The sequence below is a fragment of the Hippocampus bargibanti genome, linkage group LG04, assembly GCF_051943395.1.
Source record: "Hippocampus bargibanti isolate YZ-2025 linkage group LG04, ASM5194339v1, whole genome shotgun sequence".
Taxonomy (NCBI): domain Eukaryota; kingdom Metazoa; phylum Chordata; class Actinopteri; order Syngnathiformes; family Syngnathidae; genus Hippocampus; species Hippocampus bargibanti.
Window position 1 is genome coordinate 16,767,017 of NC_142737.1, and position 22,162 is coordinate 16,789,178.

Genomic DNA, 22,162 nt, shown 5'->3' on the forward strand with positions numbered 1-22,162 from the left:
AAGTCATTTGAAGTCATTTTACAAATTATGGACACAACTTGTCCGGAGAGGTCGGTTGTCCTTTAAACATTTCAGGAGATAATTGTGCTCTCGAACACAGACAAGTACCTTCAACATGTACAAAGAAGGAACATACCGTTGTATCCTCCCACGCTTGGACAAAGTATTGTTCTCTGTTTTGTCATACACCATTGATCATTAAGGTAAGCAAGATCGTAAGTTATGAAATGCCATGTGCTCTTCTTAACCCCGATGCAGTCACAAAAGATGGTGTTTCCTCTGTGACAATTACCTTAGTACAACACAAACAGATCAGGAGGCCATAAAAGTCCTCCCCCGCTAATGATAATCTTGAGCAGTGAGCAGGTGTACCTCTACGCACTTCCACAGAGCCTGGGAAAACTGAGCTTTATCAGTTGGTTGTTGGTGATAAATGGATGTGAAAGGATCACCCTTAAACGATGCTGCTCAATTTGACTGGATCACCCTCACTATCTAACATTTTCCACTAATGATTAGAAATGTGTCTCCCATGTGAAGACTTTGTGATGCTCTAATCTTAGAGATATTTTGTTACCAGCAAACTGAATTGCTGTACTTTAAGAACATCTTTTTCAAATTAACTTTCTTGGCTTGATGTTTAAAACAGCCCGTAGCAATAGCTTCCTCAATGTTTTTAATCTATTTTGTATAGTATCTAGAGGGTGGACTTTAGGGAGCTTCTTCATACCCCTCCTATTTACTTAAACAATAAATAAATACATGGGGGGGGGGTATGAAAAAGCTATCTGAAGTGACTGACTTTTCCCAACGAAAGCTCAAATCATGATCATAAATGTTATTTGCTTCATGCAACAAAGATGTTGGAGAAAGTGCTTAAAATTTAATGACTGTTTGTGTCTTTGTGTTGTCATATCATTTGTTATTTAGTTTGTTCTTTTGACTTCAAGATGGCGCCGCAAGTGTGGCCGCCTTTCCAGCAGCTCCTGTATTTAGTTTTTCTATTTCTTTCATTCCTTTCCTCTTCCTTTTGTAACTTTGCTGCTGTAAAATGTGAATTTCTCCCCTGCAAGACTAATAAAGGCTAATCCAATCCAATCCAACTGTGTGATGCATTTTGGTCGATATGGAGTAAAATCTATTCAGACTGTGTTGAATTCTAGCTCAGAAGGGCAACCATGGTAATAGCAAGGTGTACGTGATTAAGGTCATAGAGAAAGTGTATACAAAGAGTTATAGTTGTCTTCAACCAGCATATCTATGTGTGCGGCCAACACCACGTGTGGGGATTGTTAGTGGGAGCTGCGGAGCATCCTTTGCCTTTGGCGCTTTCTCTTAGTCTCTCTCACACTCACATATGGTCATGCGTATTGACAAACAGACGGTGGTCCCCCCAACTCCCGGCCCCCTCCACGGCCCCCTCCCACGCCCACAAAGACGTTGGCAGCAGAACACACAAAGTTCTGCATTAAGTGGTCTCCAGTTTCCTTTGTGGTTTGTAAATGGAGCTCACAGCTACAGAGCTGTGCAGTTATTGATTGTGTAAACACACCATGGTAATAGTTTGCCATGTTTGTCCTCCAGCTATCACCATGTGAATGTAATCGGGGGCTTTGTACAAGTCAATGTTAATAAAATCATGGGAACACATGTCACATTTTACTACCTCATTGTGGTTATTTATTTATTTTTTGGTGACAGTGGTAACCCAAAAGTATGTGATGAGATGAGAAGTTTTTTTTATTTGTCTGTCAAACTTCTGAGCAGATGTGAGGTATTGACCCCGAAAAAGCTATTCGTCATGCCCGATTGTTCTTTTTACACTCCCAGACACAAAATGTCTTATGAAGCTTCTCTGGACACAGTACTGTGCTGAAACACTCTTCATCTCAGTATGGGACCTCATCTGCTATTCGGGGTGTCATTATCTGAGAGCTGAATGCAAATGAATGGACACTGCAGTGTAAATAGAATTTACAATGCACTCCTGCATATCTCTTGGCTGAATTAATCTGTGTAAAATTAATCTGTAAAATCAAATCAAGACAATAGCTTGGTGAATGAGACTGAAGCGAATTTCCTGTCATGATGAGCATGATGCAGTTCGAGTGACCTTATTTTGTTTTCTAAATGATGTACCACTTGAATTATTTACCTTTTTGAATTTCCATTCTCATGTATATGAAAGTAATTCTGCACACCTGTCTTCATATTTGTGTGTGTTTATGTCTCCAGAAACTGGTGTCCTCATACTGTCCCAAGGACAGTGAGTTGCCAAGTGCAGAATGGAACAGTCGTGCAGAGAGTCTACCAGACATGCCGTTGGCCACAGGGATGTACAGGGGGCAGGTGAGTGGGAGCAACATAACTAGTCCCACTTCTATACTAATGTCACTGATCTTAACTCATTCACTGCCAGGTGATGTGCGAAACGTGTCTACTCCAGGACCAGGGTTTTTGTCATTTTCACTCAAATTGCAGCACCCACGGAATATTGAGTTTTAGGACTATATCAACATTCAATACGGAGTATGAAACCTTCTTTCATCAGAAATAAATAGTTAATTCCTAAGTGTCTGGAGTAGTGCAAGTGGAGGTGGCTGTACAAAAGGCAAATGCTGCCCCCTCGTGGGAGGGAAAAACACCGCCAAAGTTCTAACCAGCGCTTTATCTGCACCCCCCGCAAGAAAAAAAACTAAACCTGAAAACAATTGGTATGGCTTTCTGTGTCATGCTTTTGCGTTCCTGAATACATCTGGGAATGGCAGTGAATGAGTTAATAGTACTCGGAAATTTAATATTTGATTATGTTAGGGAAACACTTCAACTCATTCAATGCAATTCACACATTTTTTCGTGAGTTGAAAAGCATGACGTGGAGAGCCATTCCCGAAATTGTTTTTTTTTTTTTTTCTTGCTTGGGTGCCAATAAAGCACTCGTCAGACCTTTGGCAATAATTTTCCCTTCCACGAGGGGGCAGCATTTGCCTTTGTCCATGTTAGTGCTTTCTTACAGCTTTCGCTGTTGTATTGCATTGTATTTTGGAGAGCCGACCTCATTTCAAGCTCAAATAATTCCAGACCCATATAATTTAGGAATTAACGATTGTTTTCTGATGAAAGAAGAGAGTCTAAGGTTTCTAACGCTGTGTTGAATGTTTATGTTGTCCTAAAACTCAATATTCTGTGGGTCCTGAAATTTGAGTGAAAATGACAAAAACCCTGGCACCGGAGTGGACACATTTTTGCACGTCTGGCAGTGAATGAGTTAAGATAAACTCTTCCATTCCTTTTGTTAATCATGTTGTCTCTCTTACAATGTACAGTGAGTACAATGTAAAGTGCGAGTACAATGTAAAGAGAGCAGAAATACACCATGTTCAGTTTGGGTTGGACGCGAACAGGAATGAGTTCATGAACTTTCACTCATTCAAGTCATTGAGATCGCTGACATAGTTCAATCCGTTTATTGGTCCAGTGAGGATTGTCCCCGCGATGTGACTAAGAAAAGAGAGTGTGAATAACATAAATGGTGTCATTGCTCAAACAAAGATTGTCTGCTTGAGGCCACACTATAAGTAGAACGAGCATGGAATCTTGGATTTGCCCGTTTTCTTTTTACCTCTGTTTGTCAAGTCCCTTTCCTGATGCTTTGTTAAATTTATAGCCATTTGTGTGTATTTAGTTGCCATAACCATTTCGAGCCTTCTGTGAAAACAAAAGCCAGATCAAGGGTTAGTGTTCCAAGCTTTACTATGATGAATTGAAGCGTGTAATGCTTTTACATTTTATGTTTTGCAGCTACAGGACAGTTGTCAGGCCGTCGTATAAAACGGTGTACCGCACCGTGACCTCACTGGAGTGGAAATGCTGTCCAGGATTTATCGGGACCGCCTGTGAAGAAGGTAAGTCCAGAGTTTGTGGACCCAGGAAATGGTTTTGAAAAGGAAGTTAGCTTCATTCAAAACATGATACAATTCTTGTTTTGATACATATGCTGATTAATTCAAACTGGTCTCCTCATAAAATGCAATCTATGTACATTTTTGAATGTCCCGGAAACAAAATGTACAGTTTTGAAGTAATAGTTATGCAGTATAAATATTACACCCATGTGAAATGACAATTCATAATGTTGAATTAGTTTACCGTGCTGACGCATTGTTGTCATGTTATTTTGTGTGTTTTTTTTCCTGTGTGGTGTGTCTTGAATATCATCGTCATCATCATCCTCTCAAAGTGCCATGTGAGCGTGGCTGTTTCCTATTTGTGACCACGGTAGTTGCTTGATGTGCACGCCTAAACCCCTTCTCCCCGCACGCGTAATGATTTTGCCTGGCGAAAGCACAAACTATCTAAGAAGGGGGGGGAACTGCACAACTTGTCACACAGAGCTTAATAAATATTTACCATGGTTCCGGTTTTCACTTTTTGGTGGGACTGATAGCAGGGCTTGTTTTTCCAACAACCTGCAAGTGAGCTCCACGTGATCACAACAGTGATAATACAATCTCACCTACCATATTGCAAAGTTCACCGGTGGGCTGGACTTTACTTCACAAAAGCAGAGAAAATAGGAAATTATCCAATTAAGTTGTTGCCAAAGGAGATTCCCCTTGGGTTGTCAAGCCAGCACGGGGCTGTCAAACAAGCAAGGATGCATGCTGGGATTACCCACTTAGCCCAACGCTTTTTTAGGTGGCTCAGATCACAGGCTTCACCGAGTGAAAGTGACAGTTTCCATTCACTGGTGCCTTACTCTCTGGCACCGCGGATGCTATCCAGGGCCACCGGCGCTTTGTTCCATCCCCGGCATGTGAGCAGTGCCACTAAGAAGACCTTGGAACCAGAGAGCGCACTGCCACCCGCCTCATTCACAGCTTGAAGCCAAAATAAAAGCTGCCCCACACGGGCAAAGCCAGCGCCACAGTGCGGACTTAAATCTGTTGCATACCTGTCAACCTCCACGGCTCCATGCCCTTACAAACTGTTGTATTTTCCCTTACAAAATACAAAATAATTGTACCATTTTTTTTCAAACGTGTTTATTTATGTAGTTTAACATGTTATATTGTATGTGTGTTTCGTTATATCATTCTGTACATATTGTTAATAAATGATCAAATTACATGAAGAATGATGCAATGGGAAATCCCTAGGGGGCAGACGCATGCGCACAGTAGCATCAAACCGCTCGCTTCGTTTGCAACGAGAAAAAAAAAAGATACATCGAGAGGCTACCGCAACGAACTCGTTTGACTGGATTGATTTGCCGTTTTGTGATAGTCGGTGTATACGGAAGTGTACCCATAATTGACAAATTTGCGTTTTTCCGTACAGATTTTCTTGTACGTCGTACACGTCTTAAAATGCAGAATAAACGTACTTCTTTACGGCAAAAACGTACAGGTTGACAGGTATGCTGTTGCCACCAAATGAAGTGAAACCTGCACACATAGTTCAATGAGTGCATGTTTAAAAGGCAACCTCTTTAGTACCTACTTGGGTCTACTTGTCTTCTTTTCTTTGGGGGATTGCTTTTGATATGTCAATGACCACTTTTTTTAAATACTGTACCTTATTTTCCAGTGTAGAAGCAGTGTCTGAAACTCATGACAAAAAGTTCGCGGGCACCCGGGCAGGGTTGCCTGCCCCATTTTTCACAACTTGAAACACAATAAGACGACTAATCGCAAAAAAAAAAAAAAACACTGTTGCGAAGTATAAAGTGTCCTTGGGTGTTTTGAATGGCGCTTGAAATTAAAGGTATTATTATTAAAGGTTTTATTTTTTTTAATTAAGGAAGTACCTACCACAAATGCTCCCTTGCTTAATTTATGGTAAATGTATCACTTGCTGAAGATTTTGATCCAGTTGTCATTTTTCGTCATGGTCCACAATGCAATGTTTGTGTTGTGTTGTCTGCTCAATGCCATGTGGCCTCCTCTTTCTAAGTGGCTTTCAAAACTTTCAAGTACACTTTTCAGTCACGGTATAGTCCGAAGCACCAAACAGGCTTTTGTTTGGCTGCTGTGCCGAGTATGCAAATTGCAAAACGAACGTTCGTTTGGCAATTTGGCTTGTCGCAGTTTTCTTGTCGTGTTTGCTTTATTGAATAAAACAAACGTTTGATTTGAAAAAGAAATGTTTTTTTTTTTCCTTGAAGTTGTCAGCCACCCGGGCAGAGACGAAAGTTGTACGCCCCGGGAAGACGTCATTTCAAACACGGGTATAAGGCACACCTGAAAGCTTTCATTTTCTCCAAAAGATGACCCTGTGCCTTATATGCAGGTCCCTCTTAAAAAGTAATATTGAGCCACAACAGGTCTCGCAACGACTGTCATAAGCCACCGACTCCATTTCCCCCTGTAGAAGAATTCGTGCATAATCCCAGCCTCTACCTTAGTGCCTTATAATGTGGTGCATGTGCTTTACATTTCGTAAACTTTTGACTATTTATGTTTTATATTTGGAAAACATTTTTCATTCATTGAAGGTGCGCCTTATATATGGCTATATATAAAAGCTTGAAAATACACCATTCATTGGGGGTGTGCCTTATACTCTGGTGCACCTTATACACCAGAAAATACTGTACCTTTAATTGAATAATGGTTTGACAATAGACCAGGTTGGATCGGATCAGAAATGAGTATATCAGAGGGACATCTCACTTGAGGTTTTGGAAAGAAAGTCCGAGAGGCCAGACTGAGATGGTTTGGACTTTCATCTAGAACTGCTTCATGTCACAAAGACTCTCTGTGTCTTTGTGTTGTCATGTTAGTTGATATTTATTTATTATGTGTTTTTTTTTTGTTTTTTTTTACTTCAAGATGGTGCCGCGAGAGTGGCTGCCTTTCCAGCAGCTCCTGTATTTTGTTTTCTACTCCTTTCCTCTTCCTTTCATAACTTTGCTGCTGTGAAATGTAAATTTCTCCACTGCGAGACGAATAAAGGTACATCCCATCCAATGTCCAGAGGAGGGAGTGTGAATATACTGGGAGAAGGATGCTGAGCCTTGAACTGCCAGACAGGAGACCAAAATGAAAGCCCAAGAGGAGGGTGATGGATGTTGTGAAATAGGACATGGTCTGGTGTGAGAGAAGAGGATGCACATCAGTTCCCGACTCCTCAAGTCCTGCTCCGACCAGCTGTGTGTCATTGTCCCGCACTTGTTCAACCTGAGCCTGAAGCTGGGCAGAGTTCCACAGCTGTGGAAAACGTCATGCCTGGTCCCAGTGCCCAAGATTGCCAACCCCAAAGAGCTCAACAGCTACAGACCGGTGGCGCTGACGTCTCACCTGATGAAGACGCTGGAGAGACTCGTCCTCGCCCACCTGCGACCTCTGGCAAGCTCATCGCTGGACCCGCTACAGTTTGCCTACCAGCCCAGCATCGGTGTGGAGGATGCCATCATCTACCTCCTCCATACGGCGTTGCTGCACCTGGAGAATGCTGGGAGCACGGTGAGGATCACATTCTTCGATTTCTCCAGTGCCTTCAACACCATCCAGCCAAGTCTACTGGGGGACAAGCTGCGGCATGCCGGAGTCGACCATCACCTCACATCCTGGATTACAGATTACCTCACAAACAGGCTACAGTACGTGAGAGTAAAGAACTGTGAGTCGGGCAGGCTTCTCTGCAGCACCGGAGCGCCGCAGGGAACAGTCCTGGCTCCATTCCTCTTCGCCCTCTACACCTCGGACTTCAATTACAACACCCCAACCTGCCACCTTCAGAAGTTCTCTGACGATTCAGCTATTGTCGGCCTCATTACAGAGGCAGACGATAGGGAGTACAGGGGACTGACAAAGGACTTTGTGGACTGGTGCCAGAAAAATCACCTCCAGATCAACACCGGCAAAACCAAGGAGCTGGTGGTGGACTTCTGCAGGAAACAATCGTCACCTGCACCATTGAACATCCAGGGTTCGGACATTGAGAGGGTGACCTCCTACAAGTACCTGGGTGTTACTCTCAACAATAAACTGGACTGGACAACAAACACGGATGCCCTAATCAAAAAGGGACAGAGTCACCTCTTCCTCCTCAGGAAACTGAGGTCTTTTGGAGTTCAGGGGTCACTCCTAAAGACTTTCTATGACTCTGTGGTGGCATCAGCCATCCACTATGGCATTGTCTGCTGGTCAGGCAGCATCACCACCCGGGACAGAAAAAGACTGGAGCGCTTTGTCAAGCGGGCCAGTTCTGTCGTGGGCTGCTCGCTGGACTCTCTAGAGGAGGTGGGCAACAGACGGACGCTAGCTAAACTAAAAGCTATGACGGACAGCCCCTCCCACCCCCTCCTGCCCATCCTGACAGCTCTGGGTAGCTCCTTTAGCCAGAGACTATTACACCCGCGCTGCAAGAAGGAGAGGTACCGCCGCTCGTTCCTACCGACTGCTGTCAGGCTTCACAATTCCCAATGATCACATGTGGAAAAAAAAAACTGGCCACTTGTAAATATGGGTTGTTGCAATATATCTAAATGCATTTCTTGATTCTGCACTATGTACAGTCTTGTTTATAGAACGGTTTTTGCACATCTACATTTGCACAGTATACAGTTGACATTTTTATTTTGTTATGCTTAGAATATCTTGTTTTCTATCCTTTCACTCCCACCCCAACCCCATCCCTCTTCAATTGCTGCTGTGGACTGCAAATTTCCCCATTGCGGGACGAATAAAGGTATTCTGATTCTGATTCTGACAAAACCGGGTTAGATGGAGGACACTGATTCGCTGTGGCGACCCCTGAAGGGAAAAGACAAAAGGAAAAGAAGACCGTTAATTGAATAAGAGTATCTAATGTACTTTTTTTAACATGAACATTCTAGCGTGTCTCTTAGAAATCAACTGTCCGAGTAAAACTGTAATAACATTCTACTTAAGAGCTCATGAATTTTATTGGAACACCCCTCTCGTTCCCATCATTCCCATTGTTCTGCTTGTCAGACTGTGAAAAATGTGGATGAGCCGCTCATTTAGTTTGACCTCCATCATTCTCTCAACGGGCCTCCCCAGGTCACTGCTGACTACAAGACCCGGTATGCATCAAATCCAGCGTTAACATCCTGGCTGCCTCGAAGTGCAAAGTGAGACTAGCCTGCGCGCACGCTGACAGCGCCCTCACTGATGTGGTTAACTGGAGATGAGAGAGTTGCTTGATGAGAGTTTCGCGACCATCCATTCCCAGCAGACCATGCCTTCCGGCGAACGGCAAACATACATCAGCCGGTCCGGCGGACGAGAAGTCGAGATAGCGCATCTCTGTTTTAGTTTTGCATTTCCCAAAACTAAGGTGGCGGCGGCTGCAGCATGCTGAGATAAATGAGGGAGGATAATGTGAAGTGATGATGCCATGCTGTCAGACTAGATTTCAGGCCTATCGTATTCATGTTTTATAAGCAAAACATGACATCACATCAGGGTTCATAACATGCACTCCTGAAGAGGCCATGCGGGGTAAGATAACACTACATCCGAAAGGCACCTCTTGCATGCACTCTTTTTCTGTCTCAACCCGACCTCAGGCTTTGACTGGAATTCCAGGCCAGTTGTGTAATTATTAACTTCTAATTGTTTTCAATGAGTTTTGGGAGATGTTGTCTTACCTCTGGACCGGAGAACATAATGGTCTTTATCGCTGATTGTGTCCAATAGAGGGAGGGAAAAAAAGGTTTAAGTATTTGCAGATGGAGGAAATTTCATAGCCCGGAAGGAGCAGCCATTTACTGTATACTTTGACGTTCTATACAAGAACAGTAAATGCTTATTTTCAGATAGCATATCTTCCAAAATAAATCTAAAAAGCAGTCCTCATTACGTCAGGATGAATTGAACTTCTAAATATTTGATTCCATCTGCGGCAGTGAATGGCAATATCCACACGTGTATGAACATTTATCTTGTTTTGGGAGTGGCCTATCACTATCAATGACACTTGATATCTTGGATGTGATTTGCTATGTGGAAGAGCGCCAGCAAAGAGATGAGCAAAGCTTATCATTTCAGCCGGGCTGCCGGGCGAGACACAGAGCATGGGGAAATGTAGACACGAATTAGCATGGCTGTCAAAGCTCCACCGCAGGGGGTACTCATCAAGACATATCTCAAAGCCATGCGGAGGAGGCTGCTGTTTTTCAGATGCAATTTGCGCTATGCCTGGGAGGCCGAAGCGCATTGTCTTTAATAAGCCGAAGAAACTTAATCTGTGTTTTCACAGCTCTACCCAGCCTTATCACAGGCCTACACTCTCAAGCCGGCCCTTTAAATATCATTCAGTCACACTTTCCAAAGTAAGAGTGGGAGTGTGCCATGAATGAGGGTGTATTTTTTTATTTATTCGGAAAGTGGGTTTGGGGGGTTGCGTATGAGGATTTGTTCGGTCAAAGATGCAGTTGTTCAAGGGGACTTGCTGCTCTAAGGATTCCATGCTTTAGTAGTTATGAGTCGAGTAAGACGAGCGTGAGGTAAATTAGAGCAGCTGATCTCCTCTCCCGTCACACGCGGACCACTACAGCTAAGCAAATGCACTTTTCACTCTAATGTCAGTTTGCCCTAGAGGTGTTTCAGTGTTGGGTTTGGCTTATTGTCATTTAAGATACCATCTTCCACATACTCTTGATGTGCTTTTAAATTTTAAAGAGAAAAACAAAATGCATTGAGGCAGCTGCACAAATGCCACACAGCAGCTGATCTTAATGGTGTTGATGGCAAATACAATAGCAAAGGTTGACATTTAAAATGGGAGCTGAGTCTCAGGATTAAAGTGGCTGCTCTGTTCCTGATGAGCACGCACCAGTGTCTGGACTACCAACAGTCTCACATGGGAAGTGTATGAATCGTTATTACCGATAAATTAACAGATTCAACACTGAAAATCATATACTACTAAATATTTGCCCTTCATTGAGCCACCGCGACTTCTTTCAGACCCACCGGCAGTTAGTGAAAATCCACAAAGACTATAAAAATGTGAGTGTGCGTGTATGTGTGCGTTTGTAACTTTGATTCTGTCATACAGTTCGCCCAGGTTTGCTAGCTTCAAGAAGTTTATAACTCCCAAGACAAGTTTACACGAAGTAGCATAAATTTAAAAAAAAGAATATTTTGACGCACTATAATGTAAGATTATAATTATAATATGGTTTTAATTCCAAAACACTATTCAGAATGGAATTTATCATAGATGTTAGGGAGAAAAACAGACAAAGAGCACCCAAACAATATAGCCCGTGTTAATGATGTAGCCTATGAAAAAAAAAAATTCACCGGCAATACTGTCGGAAAAAAAACATTAACTCTGTTGTTATAAGTAATACAGTCTATTGACTTTGGGGTGTATACTGCCAATAAGTGATTTTTCAAATGTGAAAGACCCTACCATAGTGTGCTTGTTGACGACCAAAAGAAGTCCAAGATGGCGCCCGAGTAGGCAGCCATCAGCAAGTGCTCTCATGAGCCTTGCTTTTTGTTGTTGTTTTTGTCTTGTTTTGTGTTTTCTTTTGTCACTTTGTGTTGTTGGGCGTCGTGTGGAATGGATATGGATTGTTTTTCAGCATTTTTGACCATGACATTCATCAAGGAGGACACTGTGCTGAGCGGTTGCGCCTTTTCGGCAGCATGAATATGCCAGTACTGTTTTTGAATGGGAGGAATGTCGGTGCCATTCGACTGCCATCGCTGGACACCAAAGGGGCCATTGTGGTTTTTTTGCGCCTATAATGGGCAGCATCTTCACAGTCCCGCTTTGTTCAGCGGAAAGGTCGGTGCTGTTGGATAGTCTGCGGCTGGATGGATGCATGGCTTGAGGAGCCCGCGATAAGAAGAAAGGAGTGTCAGCGCAGAGCGCCGATGCGTCTGTGGAACTGTTGCGGCTTGGAATTGAAGCAGATTTATGTGGGACAGGAGATGTGAGACACTCTCTTTTCGTCAATGGATGCTACAGCTGCGTGTTTGCTTTCAACATTTAGCTTGTAGTCGACGTGCACGTTCCACCATGATGTCCCTGATCCACTGGTGGAAAGACGCTTTGATACTCTCCTCTTTCATCTAGAACTGCTTCATGTCATCATAAAGAGGGTACAGTGAACCACTAGGGTACTAATGAATGACTCTCTGTGGCTTTGTGTTGGCATATTACAGTAAAGTCTCGTTATATCGATATCGGATATAACGATAGTCCCGGTTATATCGATACTATTTCTATGCACGCACGGAGAAAATTACATGCAAACAGGGTCGGATATATCGATAGTCCCGGTTATATCGATATTTTTTCGGATTCCCTTGAATATCGATATAACGAGACTTTACTGTATTTGTTTTTTAGTTTTTTTTTGTTCTTTTGACTTCAAGACGGCGCCGCGAGAGTGGCTGCCTTTCCAGCAGCTCATGTATTTCTTTTTTCTGCTTTCATTCCTTTCATCACTTTGCTGCTGTGAAATGTAAATTTCTCCACTGTGAGACTAATAAAGGCAATTCCAATCCAATCCAACATTGCACATCACAGCCTGAACAAGCAGTCCAATGTGTGAGATGGATTTCAATGTTTCAACTCACACTTGATGGCACAGCATATTTTAGCGATTTCATGTGACGTACACATTTTCCAGGTCAGTCTGCCTTGAATTTGAGTTTAGTTTTATGTATCTGGCTGCTGAGCTGGAAACCGTAATTCCGCTCACTGATTTATTTATTTCCCAATTATTCCCTCGGGAGCTCATTCAAATCTGTTTTTCCTACAGTTAGAATGAAAGTAGGCCTCGTCAGTAATGTAAAAAAAAAGCCCAAACACTTTTTACAAACAAAAAGATATACATCACCATTTGTTTGGGCTCATATATCCCTGAACAATACTCACCTGGATCAGACACACGATTTAGCTACTGTTGCTTGCTATTCAAACCCGTTGTTTTTTTTTTTTTTTTTTTTTTTTTTTTTTTTTTTTTTTGGGGGGGGGGGGCTCAATCACTGGAGTGTACTTTCAATTGGTTGGCACAAACTTGGCTTTTAAACGTCATCCACAAATGTTCTGTTGTGTTGCAGTCTTTTGGGAATGTTATTATCAAAGCTTAATGTTTGACTGCTATATCCATTGGGAAACTAATTTCAATGTGACTTTGGGATCATGGTCTTAACGAAATACATTATTGTTGCCTCGACTCGTATGTTGTTGCCTCGACTCTGTATGCAGTACAGCCATACTGCTGTCACTCGCATGGTAGCACCATGCTGTGCGGATGTCGTTGGCTTTGCAAGCCTCATCTTGACTCATCAGTCATACTTTTCATACATTTTCCCCCAAAAACGGTGAAATAACTTTTTTTTGTCTTCTCTGACTATCAGACATCTGTCCAGAAAGTCATTTCTTTCATCTACACAAACAGATAAAAGAGCAAGTCATGTACCTGTCCGAGAGCCCCACTGTTGTGCCTTAACAAAATATGTAAATAAATATCTGAACAGTTTTTTTTTTTATTCAACATTTTGAATCGAGTCCCAGAATTTACAAGTTATCAGATGACACCTACAATAAATGTGTTTTTTTCCCCATTTGTTTTGCATGTGACATTTACTTACCTACACATACTCTATTTACTGGAATATATCTTAGATATGGAGCACTTGTCTTACACTGTAGTAGTCACTGGCTCGATATGCACTGCTGAGCTCGTCAACACACATTGTACAAATCGGCATGGGTTGACTGTTGCTTCTAAGTGGGTGGGATATTATTGAGTCTACCGAGAAGCTTCCGTTCCCATGTACTCTCAACCACAAACTAACCACATCACAAAGATTTTGTCAGGGTTTCTAGCGGGGAAATCATTTATGGCCGCTCAATCACGGACCTCCCATACGCCCCGCACCCACCTTCCTTGAGTTCTGTCACCTCTTCCCGGCCAAATTTTGGATGCGACGGATGCCTCTACCGATGCTGCGAGTTTCACTGCTTATTCACTTTCACATTTGTTTCCATCTGTTAACGTGGCGCCGCTTTGGTGCTGAGCAACAGCAAAAATGAGATGAGCAGCGCTGATGTTTGGGATTAGTTCTGGACGAAAAGACAAGTGAAGATGAGCGGCGGCCACGTGCTTGCCTGCTCGACTAAATAGTCTCCAGCAAAGATAAATGACCTCACTTAACGGGCCCAATGAGAGAAGTGCGGAGCACAACAGTACGTATGGGACCTCTGAAGCTCAAATAACCAATATACTTTATGACGCCGTTGGGTTACATGACAAACGGGGAGTTTACAGGAAGTGCAAGAAACATATGGCTACTGAAGTGTGTGATTCTGCAGGTTTCGTATGATGCCAAGTATCACGTCATTCAACAAGCACTCCCAAATTTTTGAATCAATCTTTGCCCGAAGACGGTGACGTAATGTTGGCCTCATTGAAATCAGCACACATCCTTTTTTTAACCTTTAATAAAACAGATGATCTATCTGTATAACGAGACTAAAAATTGCTCCAAAAATAATGGCGTCCTAATTGTTCAGGGATTAAAGCCTCACTATACCGTATCATGCTTCAACTGGATTATTTTCAAGTATTCTGAGTTTTCACATCCAACCTTGGGATCCTGGCATCTGAAGAGCTTTTAATTAACTGCTGATGACCTCAAGTCAAGGTCCAATAACAAAGCAACACTCGGGTTGAGGTCATAGGGCAAAATCTTGTAATCCTACCTTTCCAGGGCTGTCAATGACGACATGAGCAGTGAATTTCCATTGAGCAGAATGGTGGTGGGGTCTCCAACTGGAGCTCACACTTTCGAAAGGACTCCAAACTACGGTCAAGATTTTGTACGCAGGCTTTCAAGTGCTTTTTATATGCGAGTGTTTGTTTCATGTTTCATTCTTAACGTGTCTCCATTTTTTGAGACAAAAGCTCTGACGAAGGCTCTTTTTTAAATGAATTATTCAAAAGTCACAGTTCATTTCACCGTCACGCAGAGAATCCCACTACTGTGTTGCGTTTCATAACAAGTCAAGTATCATTTGCATTAATAGACCGTGTAAGGCACGCCTCATTAAGCAAAGTGTTTGTTTCTGCTTACTCTGAGGCATTTCCTCAGGTCATGTCCTTTTTTTTACTTGTACAAATTATCAACTATAGGCGTCCCTGTGCAAGTGAGCAGCAGAGCATCTACACCCGGTTTGCAGAGCAAGGCCCTTTCTCGCACCTTCAACCTTTGGGGGACATCTTGTTCTGATTATCTCAGGGGAGCATTTTTCACTTTGTGCTTGAGTGGCCCCTCATCAGGAGAACGTTGTTGCAGCACTGCTAAGACAATGTTGGGAGGGAAGGGGTCAGCAGGGGGATCTCATTAACTACAGGACGTACCCTTGAATCTCTAAACTCGGGCCTGCATTCCGCCCTTTCCACTACCCCCATGGGACTCATACAGTGGGGGACGGGGGTTGCATCAGGGCTATTGTTTTGCCTGGACCCATGCCACTTCCAGCATTGTGCATGATGACCTCCCCCAGTTTTTATCAGCACCATAAATAAACTCCAGATAGTGGTTCTGCATGTTGCTGTTTCCCTGAGGTGGTAAAAAAGCCACCTTGCTCACAGCGGAGCTCACTCACAGTCCGATGCCAATCTGCAAGCACACTTTCAAAAACATATCTGTTCATTTCGGCACACATACAAGCACACACACATGCCCACATGCTCACACAAAGAAATATGCTTTTCTGACTTATCCACGGAATTAAAATAAAAATTGTCCAATACAAGACACAGGCACACATTTTGTGGCCTGCCTTTTGTCATAAGCACACGCATGCACCCCATCTGCATTTGTTGTCAGTGACAGATTGGCAGTAATCATTGCGAATTTGCCAAATTTGGAAGGCTGTCTCGTGGACGAAACCACGATGGACACAAATTATGTCATGCGCTATTATTTCTTTTGGCAGACCTTCACAATCTGTCCAAGATCTTCCGAGACACCACGTACCAAATACATCACTTAACTCTTCGACTGCGCTGATCCTTTGCTGTACGTCATCGGAGGCAAAAGTGGATGAAAACAATATTTGGCTGGGCATTTTCAGGCTGTTCTTGATTTCAGGAACAGAGCCAACATATCTTGCTGCCGAATCATATCAAACCCGCCATTATTAACAGATGTGGGTCAAGGCCAGAAGAGCCTCAATTGCTACATGCCTGAATTGGTTTTAGCAAAACACAGCCAGCGTTAAGCTTTTGTTATTGTATTCATGATTTATCACCCACTGTTTTAGAGAGAAGTAGTCTTGACAGGCTGTGTCATTGAGCTGCGACTGTGTTCGTGTCAAGAGTAGACTGGCCTTCAAAAGCACCAGCGGTTTTATTGATGAGCTGTAGGTCTCTTTAGGCAGTCGATTGAGCACCTCATTTAGATGGCAACTGCACCAGTAGCTGGTTCCCATTGTTTCTCCACCTTCTTCCCACAAAAAATAAAATAAATCCTCACTTCTTCCACTCAAGAGGCCCAGAGCCTACCCCGTCCAATATATCCCCTTACTTTTTTCTCCTTCTGAAATTCACATTATAGGTGTGGTGTGAATAAAGATCAATATTTGCAATGTGCAACCAGAAGTCATTTCAATTTCTGTCCCGTCTGCCCGGCACGGTTTTGGCACAGTTCCACTGTGTGACTACACCTGATTTCACACAAACCTTCAGGGTAATCAATTAGACATTCCTAAAAAAATAACTAATAATGAAAGAAAACACTTGATTCTTGTACCAATTACTCGAGAGGGAAACGACGAGAAGTGTTGGGTTTCAGTTCTCTGCACGTAACCCTCTCATATATTTCTCATTGGGAATCGTATACAGGGGTGTGTCCAACCTAAAGCGTGAGGGTTGTTAAAGACACTGAACTTGTTTGTCTATGTGTGGATATGTGAGTGAACACCTGTTTGCGATCATTACAAAAACACCAAGTTGCAGCTGGTGTTGACAGATCCATCCATATCTAACCATGTTCTTGTTTGGTCTTCACACAATATCTCATTGCAAACACTTTCTTGGAAAGGTGACACAGTGCACTTAGCATTCTTTTTTTGGGAGCGTATTTTAATAGGCCTCATCAATTATCATTGCAGACATAAGCATTCTTCATTGCAAACACAATAAATTTGTCATTGATAATATGCAACTGTATCTTCTTCTTCTTTTCCTTTTGGCTTTTCCCTTCAGGGGTCGCCACAGTGAATCAATGTCCTCCATCTAACCCGGTTTTGTGCATCCTCTTCTCTCACACCAGCTACCTTCATGTCCTCTTTGCCCACATCCATAAACCTCCTCTTCGGTCTTCCTCTCGGTCTCCTGCCTAGCAGTTCAAGGGTCAGCATCCTTCTCCCGATATAGTCACTCTCTCTCCTCTGTCCAAACCATCTCAGTCTGGCCTCTCTGACTTTCTCTCCAACGCCTCTAATATGAGTTGTCCCTCTAATGTACTCATTCCTGATCCTATCCAACCTGGTCACTCCCAAAGAAAACCTCAACATCTTCAGCTCTGCTACCTCCAGCTCTGCTTCCTGTCTTTTCTTCAGTGGCACTGTCTCCAGTCCAAACATCATTGCTGGTCTCACCACTGTTTTATACACTTTTCCTTTCATCCTAGCTGAAACCCTTCTATCACACATCACACCTGACATTTTTCTCCAGCCTGCCTGGACACGCTTCTTCACCTCTTTTCCATACTCTGCATTGCTCTGGACAGTTGACCCCAAGTATTTAACTGTATGATAACTAAAAATAATCAGCCTAATATTAACGAATCTGGTTCTGGACCAATGCTATTTATATATGACATATTGTGCATTCGTCACCCATTTGGTCAGGGTTTATTTAGTGTTGACATCTTTATCATTGGACCAAAAGTGGACCAGGCAGAAACAAATATTAACTAATTCACTGCCAGACAATGTGCAGAAACATGTGTCCACTCCATTGCCAAGATTTTGTCATTTTCACTCAAATTACAGGACCCACAGAATATTGAGTTTTAGGACTACATAAAGTATAAGAAACCCAAGACTGTCTTATTTCACCAGAAAAAAATAGTTATTTCCTAAGTTATATAGGTCTAGAGTTATCTGAGCATGAAATAGGGGTGGCTGTACAAAAGGCAAATGCTTCCCCCTCGTGGAAGGGTTCTAACAACAGCAACAATCGCAAGAAAAAGCAAAACCCGAACAAAATTTGGGAATGGCAGTGAATAAGTTAAGGGTCTTGGACAAAACGCAAGAACACTTTTACCATTCCACCCACGGAACAAACAAACAGCCTTATCGGATAGCATCATACCATATTTCGTTGGTTTCAAATGAATCTCACTCATTAAAAGTGACCACACACTGTGTTTGTTAACATATTAATAACATTAGGTAATGAGAGGAGGAGGATCCGGTCCTGATCACACAAGTGGTCCTCATCTTATTTGAGCATTAACCATCATTATTTAAATATAATGGCCCATTCTTAGTTACGTCTTTTAATATGAACCCTTCACTTTCCTGTATAAACGACTTGAGTGACTTGAATAAACAAAGCGCTGCGAAAGGAGCCTTATGAGAAGTCCAGCCAGATGGGCCCCGATCCTAAGACAAAGCTGAAGCTTTGAGTTTGGTCGAAATGTTGGGGGCTCATAAATTATTCCTTCGCTTCTAGTGCTCGGGGCAGGAGAACTGCGGATATAGTTCCTGAACATTCTAAAAAAAAAAGGGAGAACGGAATGACTCCATACATGACATTTCCCTGAAGTTCTAATTTGTTTAAGACAAGAAAAAAACAGATAGCTTTGTTGCCTTCTGACTGTGAAGAGTAAAAAGAGCTATGGGACATGTGCGTATTTTTCAAAAATAATACAATATTTATTTGTCTTTCAGTGGGAGTGCGGACACGGCAAGTTTCTTCATAGTCAAAGTCCTCAGAAACTGAGCCAGTACAGTCTGACCATTATTTATGGAGTATCAACAAATCAAAGACGGCAACATTGTTTTGAAAGATTGCCACAGATATAGCAGGAAATAAGAATATGAGTATTAAATACGTCTGTGTAAGCTCTCAGTCGTACAGGAGTGGTCCATCGATGAAAAGGTTTCTTCAGCCGTCATCTGTACTTCTTTGAAGGTGTCGGACGTTTCGCTTCTTATCCATGATGCTTCTTCAGCAAACTAAAGTCTTACTGGTAGTTTTGGCCCTATATATATCCCTACTGTCCAGACATGGCGGTGGCGGACTCTGCTATGATAGGCCCCTGCTCTCAGGTTCACGTAGTTGTTCATAAAACGGCTAAATCCTTCACTAAACAGATAAGGTGGTGTGAGGTTCAATTTGGATCGTTCGTACAACAGCCGTCTTAGGCAACATAGGATTCGTAATGCTGATGAGGTGATACCGGTGCAAGTGGGGAAATCAGGCCAGTGGTTATTCAGGACAATAGGAACAATCAGTGAAGCCGCAGGGAGTAGTCCTCTGCTCCGCCAAACCTGAGAGCAGCGACCTATCATAGCAGAGTCCGGCACTGCCATGTCTGGACAGTAGGGATATATATATATAGGGCCGAAACTACCAGTAAAAAGCGAAATGTTCGACTCCTTCAAAGAAGTACAGATGACTGCTGAAGATTTCATCGATGAGTATTAAATATAAACTTCACTAATACTATACAGTAATTGTCTAGACTCGATCTCAGAGGCCAGAGTTCTCGCTTCAGATTTGCTCACAGGATAAGGCCATCCTGTTCAGGAACATTCATCCATCAACTCTGATTCCAGAATTGGGATTATTTCAAATTATCCACCCCAATTTTGTAAGAATAGCTACTTTCTAATTCCCAAAGCATTAAAACAGGAGTGATCATTTTGCGTGTTTCAACCAAGAAACCAGTTGCATAATCACACAAATTTTCAATACACTACTATTTGTAGCCAAAAATATTTTCGGTACTCCTTTCGTTCATTGTTTTCAGCATCACTTTGGTAGCTGTGTTCGAAATAGCAAAGAATAGTGGAAATTTGACAGGACATAAAGTCATCACCAAAGCGGAGAAACCTGAGGATTTTGTGTTGTTTCAAGGGTTTGGCGCTGTAAAAGGCTGACCTAGTTCCAAACACAGTTCAAGAAGAATTGATTCTGGAAGTCCAATACTGCATTGAAGCCAGGCGTCCTTTTCGGCACAACCATTTTATCCAGCTGCAGATGAGAAATATGAATATTATAAACCTGATTTGATCTATCACGTTATGTTCTTGTCTTCACTATATCCAAGTCTGACTTGGACACACATAGTCTCACGTGTGTATGAGATATGTACTGCATTTTTTTAAATGACTGCACATTAATCTAATGTAAATATCATTTCATACAAACAACTCAACTTTTCCAAGACACTCTCTTGACTTTGACAGCACAATTCACGCAAAGTCATGAGAAAAATGGCTGGCTGTCTTGTGTGCACTTGTTTGACACGGACAATTTGTAATGACAAAGCAGTTGAGCAGCCAGCAGCTCTCTCGCTGCAAAGAGGCTTCCTGACAGCGGGAAGGCTAAGAATGAGGTAGAGGTTTGATGGATTTCTTTGTGCCTGTCATCTTGCAGGTTACACATCGACACTCCACTGTTATTACAGTCTTGGCAGCACTGAATGAATGACAGACAGATTGATGGATTGGAGAGACAGACCTATGGAAGCATGGTTGAAAGGATAGATGGACAGCTGGATGCATGGATGGAATAATGATGGTTATCTCTTTATAAATAAATATTGTAGATATGCATAAAAAGATATTGGAGTGAAAGATTAACACATTCACTGCCATCCCCGAATTTATTCGGGAATTGAAAATATGACAGAGTGCCATTCCTGAATTTTATACGGGTTTTTTTCTTGTTTGGGTGCCGATAAGGCCCTGGTCATGGGCTCTGGCAATGTTTTTTCCAGTCCACGAGGGGGCAGCATTTCCCTTTTTTGCATGTTAGCGTTTTGTTACAGCTTCAGTTGTTGTTAAAACACTATATAAACCATATAGTATGTATTGTGTTGTATTTTGGCCTCATTTCAACATCAGATAACTCCAGACCCTTATAATTTAGGAATTAACTCTTTTTTTATAATGAAAAAAGATATTCTAAGGTTTCTTACATTGCATTGAATTTTTATGTAATCCTAAAACGCTGGATTGGACACATTTTTGCACATCGTCTGGCAGTGAATGAGTTAACTTGAAAAAAATAATACAGTGGGGCCTCGGCTTACAAACACCTTACCTTACGAACTTTTCGGTTTATGAACGTAAAATTTCTGAAAATTAAACCTTGAAATACGCACTACTTTTCGCGATACACACCCACCACGGCTGGTGGAGTGATCTTCGAATCTGGCGGCGTGATCTTCGGCGGAAGCACACGACCGAACAGCGCTCCAGCCGACCCTCCTTTCCACACCCTCTCTCTGTGAATTCACACGTCGATCGCCTCCGATGAGCTTTTTGCAGATAATTTTGCTATTATGGGACCGAAAAAGTACGGCTAATTCACGCCGATATCGCCATGCGACAACTTGGAAGTTTGGCTCTTATTAAGGATTTTAAAGCCAGCAACGGATGGTTCGAGAACATTTGAGGGCGAGGAGGAGGAGATGCCCGCAGCATCAAGTGAGCTCATCAAGGCAATGTTGGCAAAGTGGAATGATGTGCAGGCTTTTATCAAACAGTTCCATCCAGAATAGACTGTGGCTATGACAATCATCAACATGATGAACGATAATGTGATGCCTCAGCTTTGTAAGAAAGCAACCGGTGTCAGTTAAGAGGTTTTTAATCAGCAAAAATGATGGGGAGTCTCCAAAGAAGCAAAGAAGAGAAGCCACACCAGAGGTTGAGTTACCAACAGTCCTTATGGAAGGTGACTTTCCTTCCATAAGCCATCAACGACCATCACAAGGGTAAATAAAATTATTTTACAGTACAGTTTGTTTCTTTAATTACAGTCCTCATGTAATGTACCTCTCTATCCAAACAGAAATTCCCTCTGACCTCCGACTTCCAATGCCATTCCATCAAGCCATCAATGACCATCACAAAGGTAAATAAAACAACTTTATTTTACTGTACAGTTTATTTCTTCAATTACAGTCCTTAT

The 22,162-nt window shown here is 42.4% G+C and overlaps 1 protein-coding gene across 6 annotated transcripts in view; it reads left to right on the forward strand.

Moving 5' to 3' along the window:
- emid1 (EMI domain containing 1) overlaps positions 1–22,162 on the forward strand; it is a 77,730-nt gene that overhangs the window by 9,262 nt on the left and 46,306 nt on the right. For 4 of the 6 annotated variants that reach the window (XR_016114706.1, XM_088994397.1, XM_088994396.1 and 1 more), the window contains exons 2-3: positions 2,236–2,349; positions 3,802–3,905. Coding sequence is in view for 5 of the 6 variants with exons in the window: in XM_088994397.1 (XP_088850523.1) it covers positions 2,236–2,349; positions 3,802–3,905 (218 nt within the window). In the remaining variant the exon portion in view is untranslated. Of the gene's footprint in view, positions 1–2,235; positions 2,350–3,798; positions 3,906–4,698; positions 9,022–19,579; positions 22,106–22,162 lie in introns of those variants that run through there. The other 2 variants (XM_088994399.1, XM_088994401.1) reach the window with 2 other exon arrangements.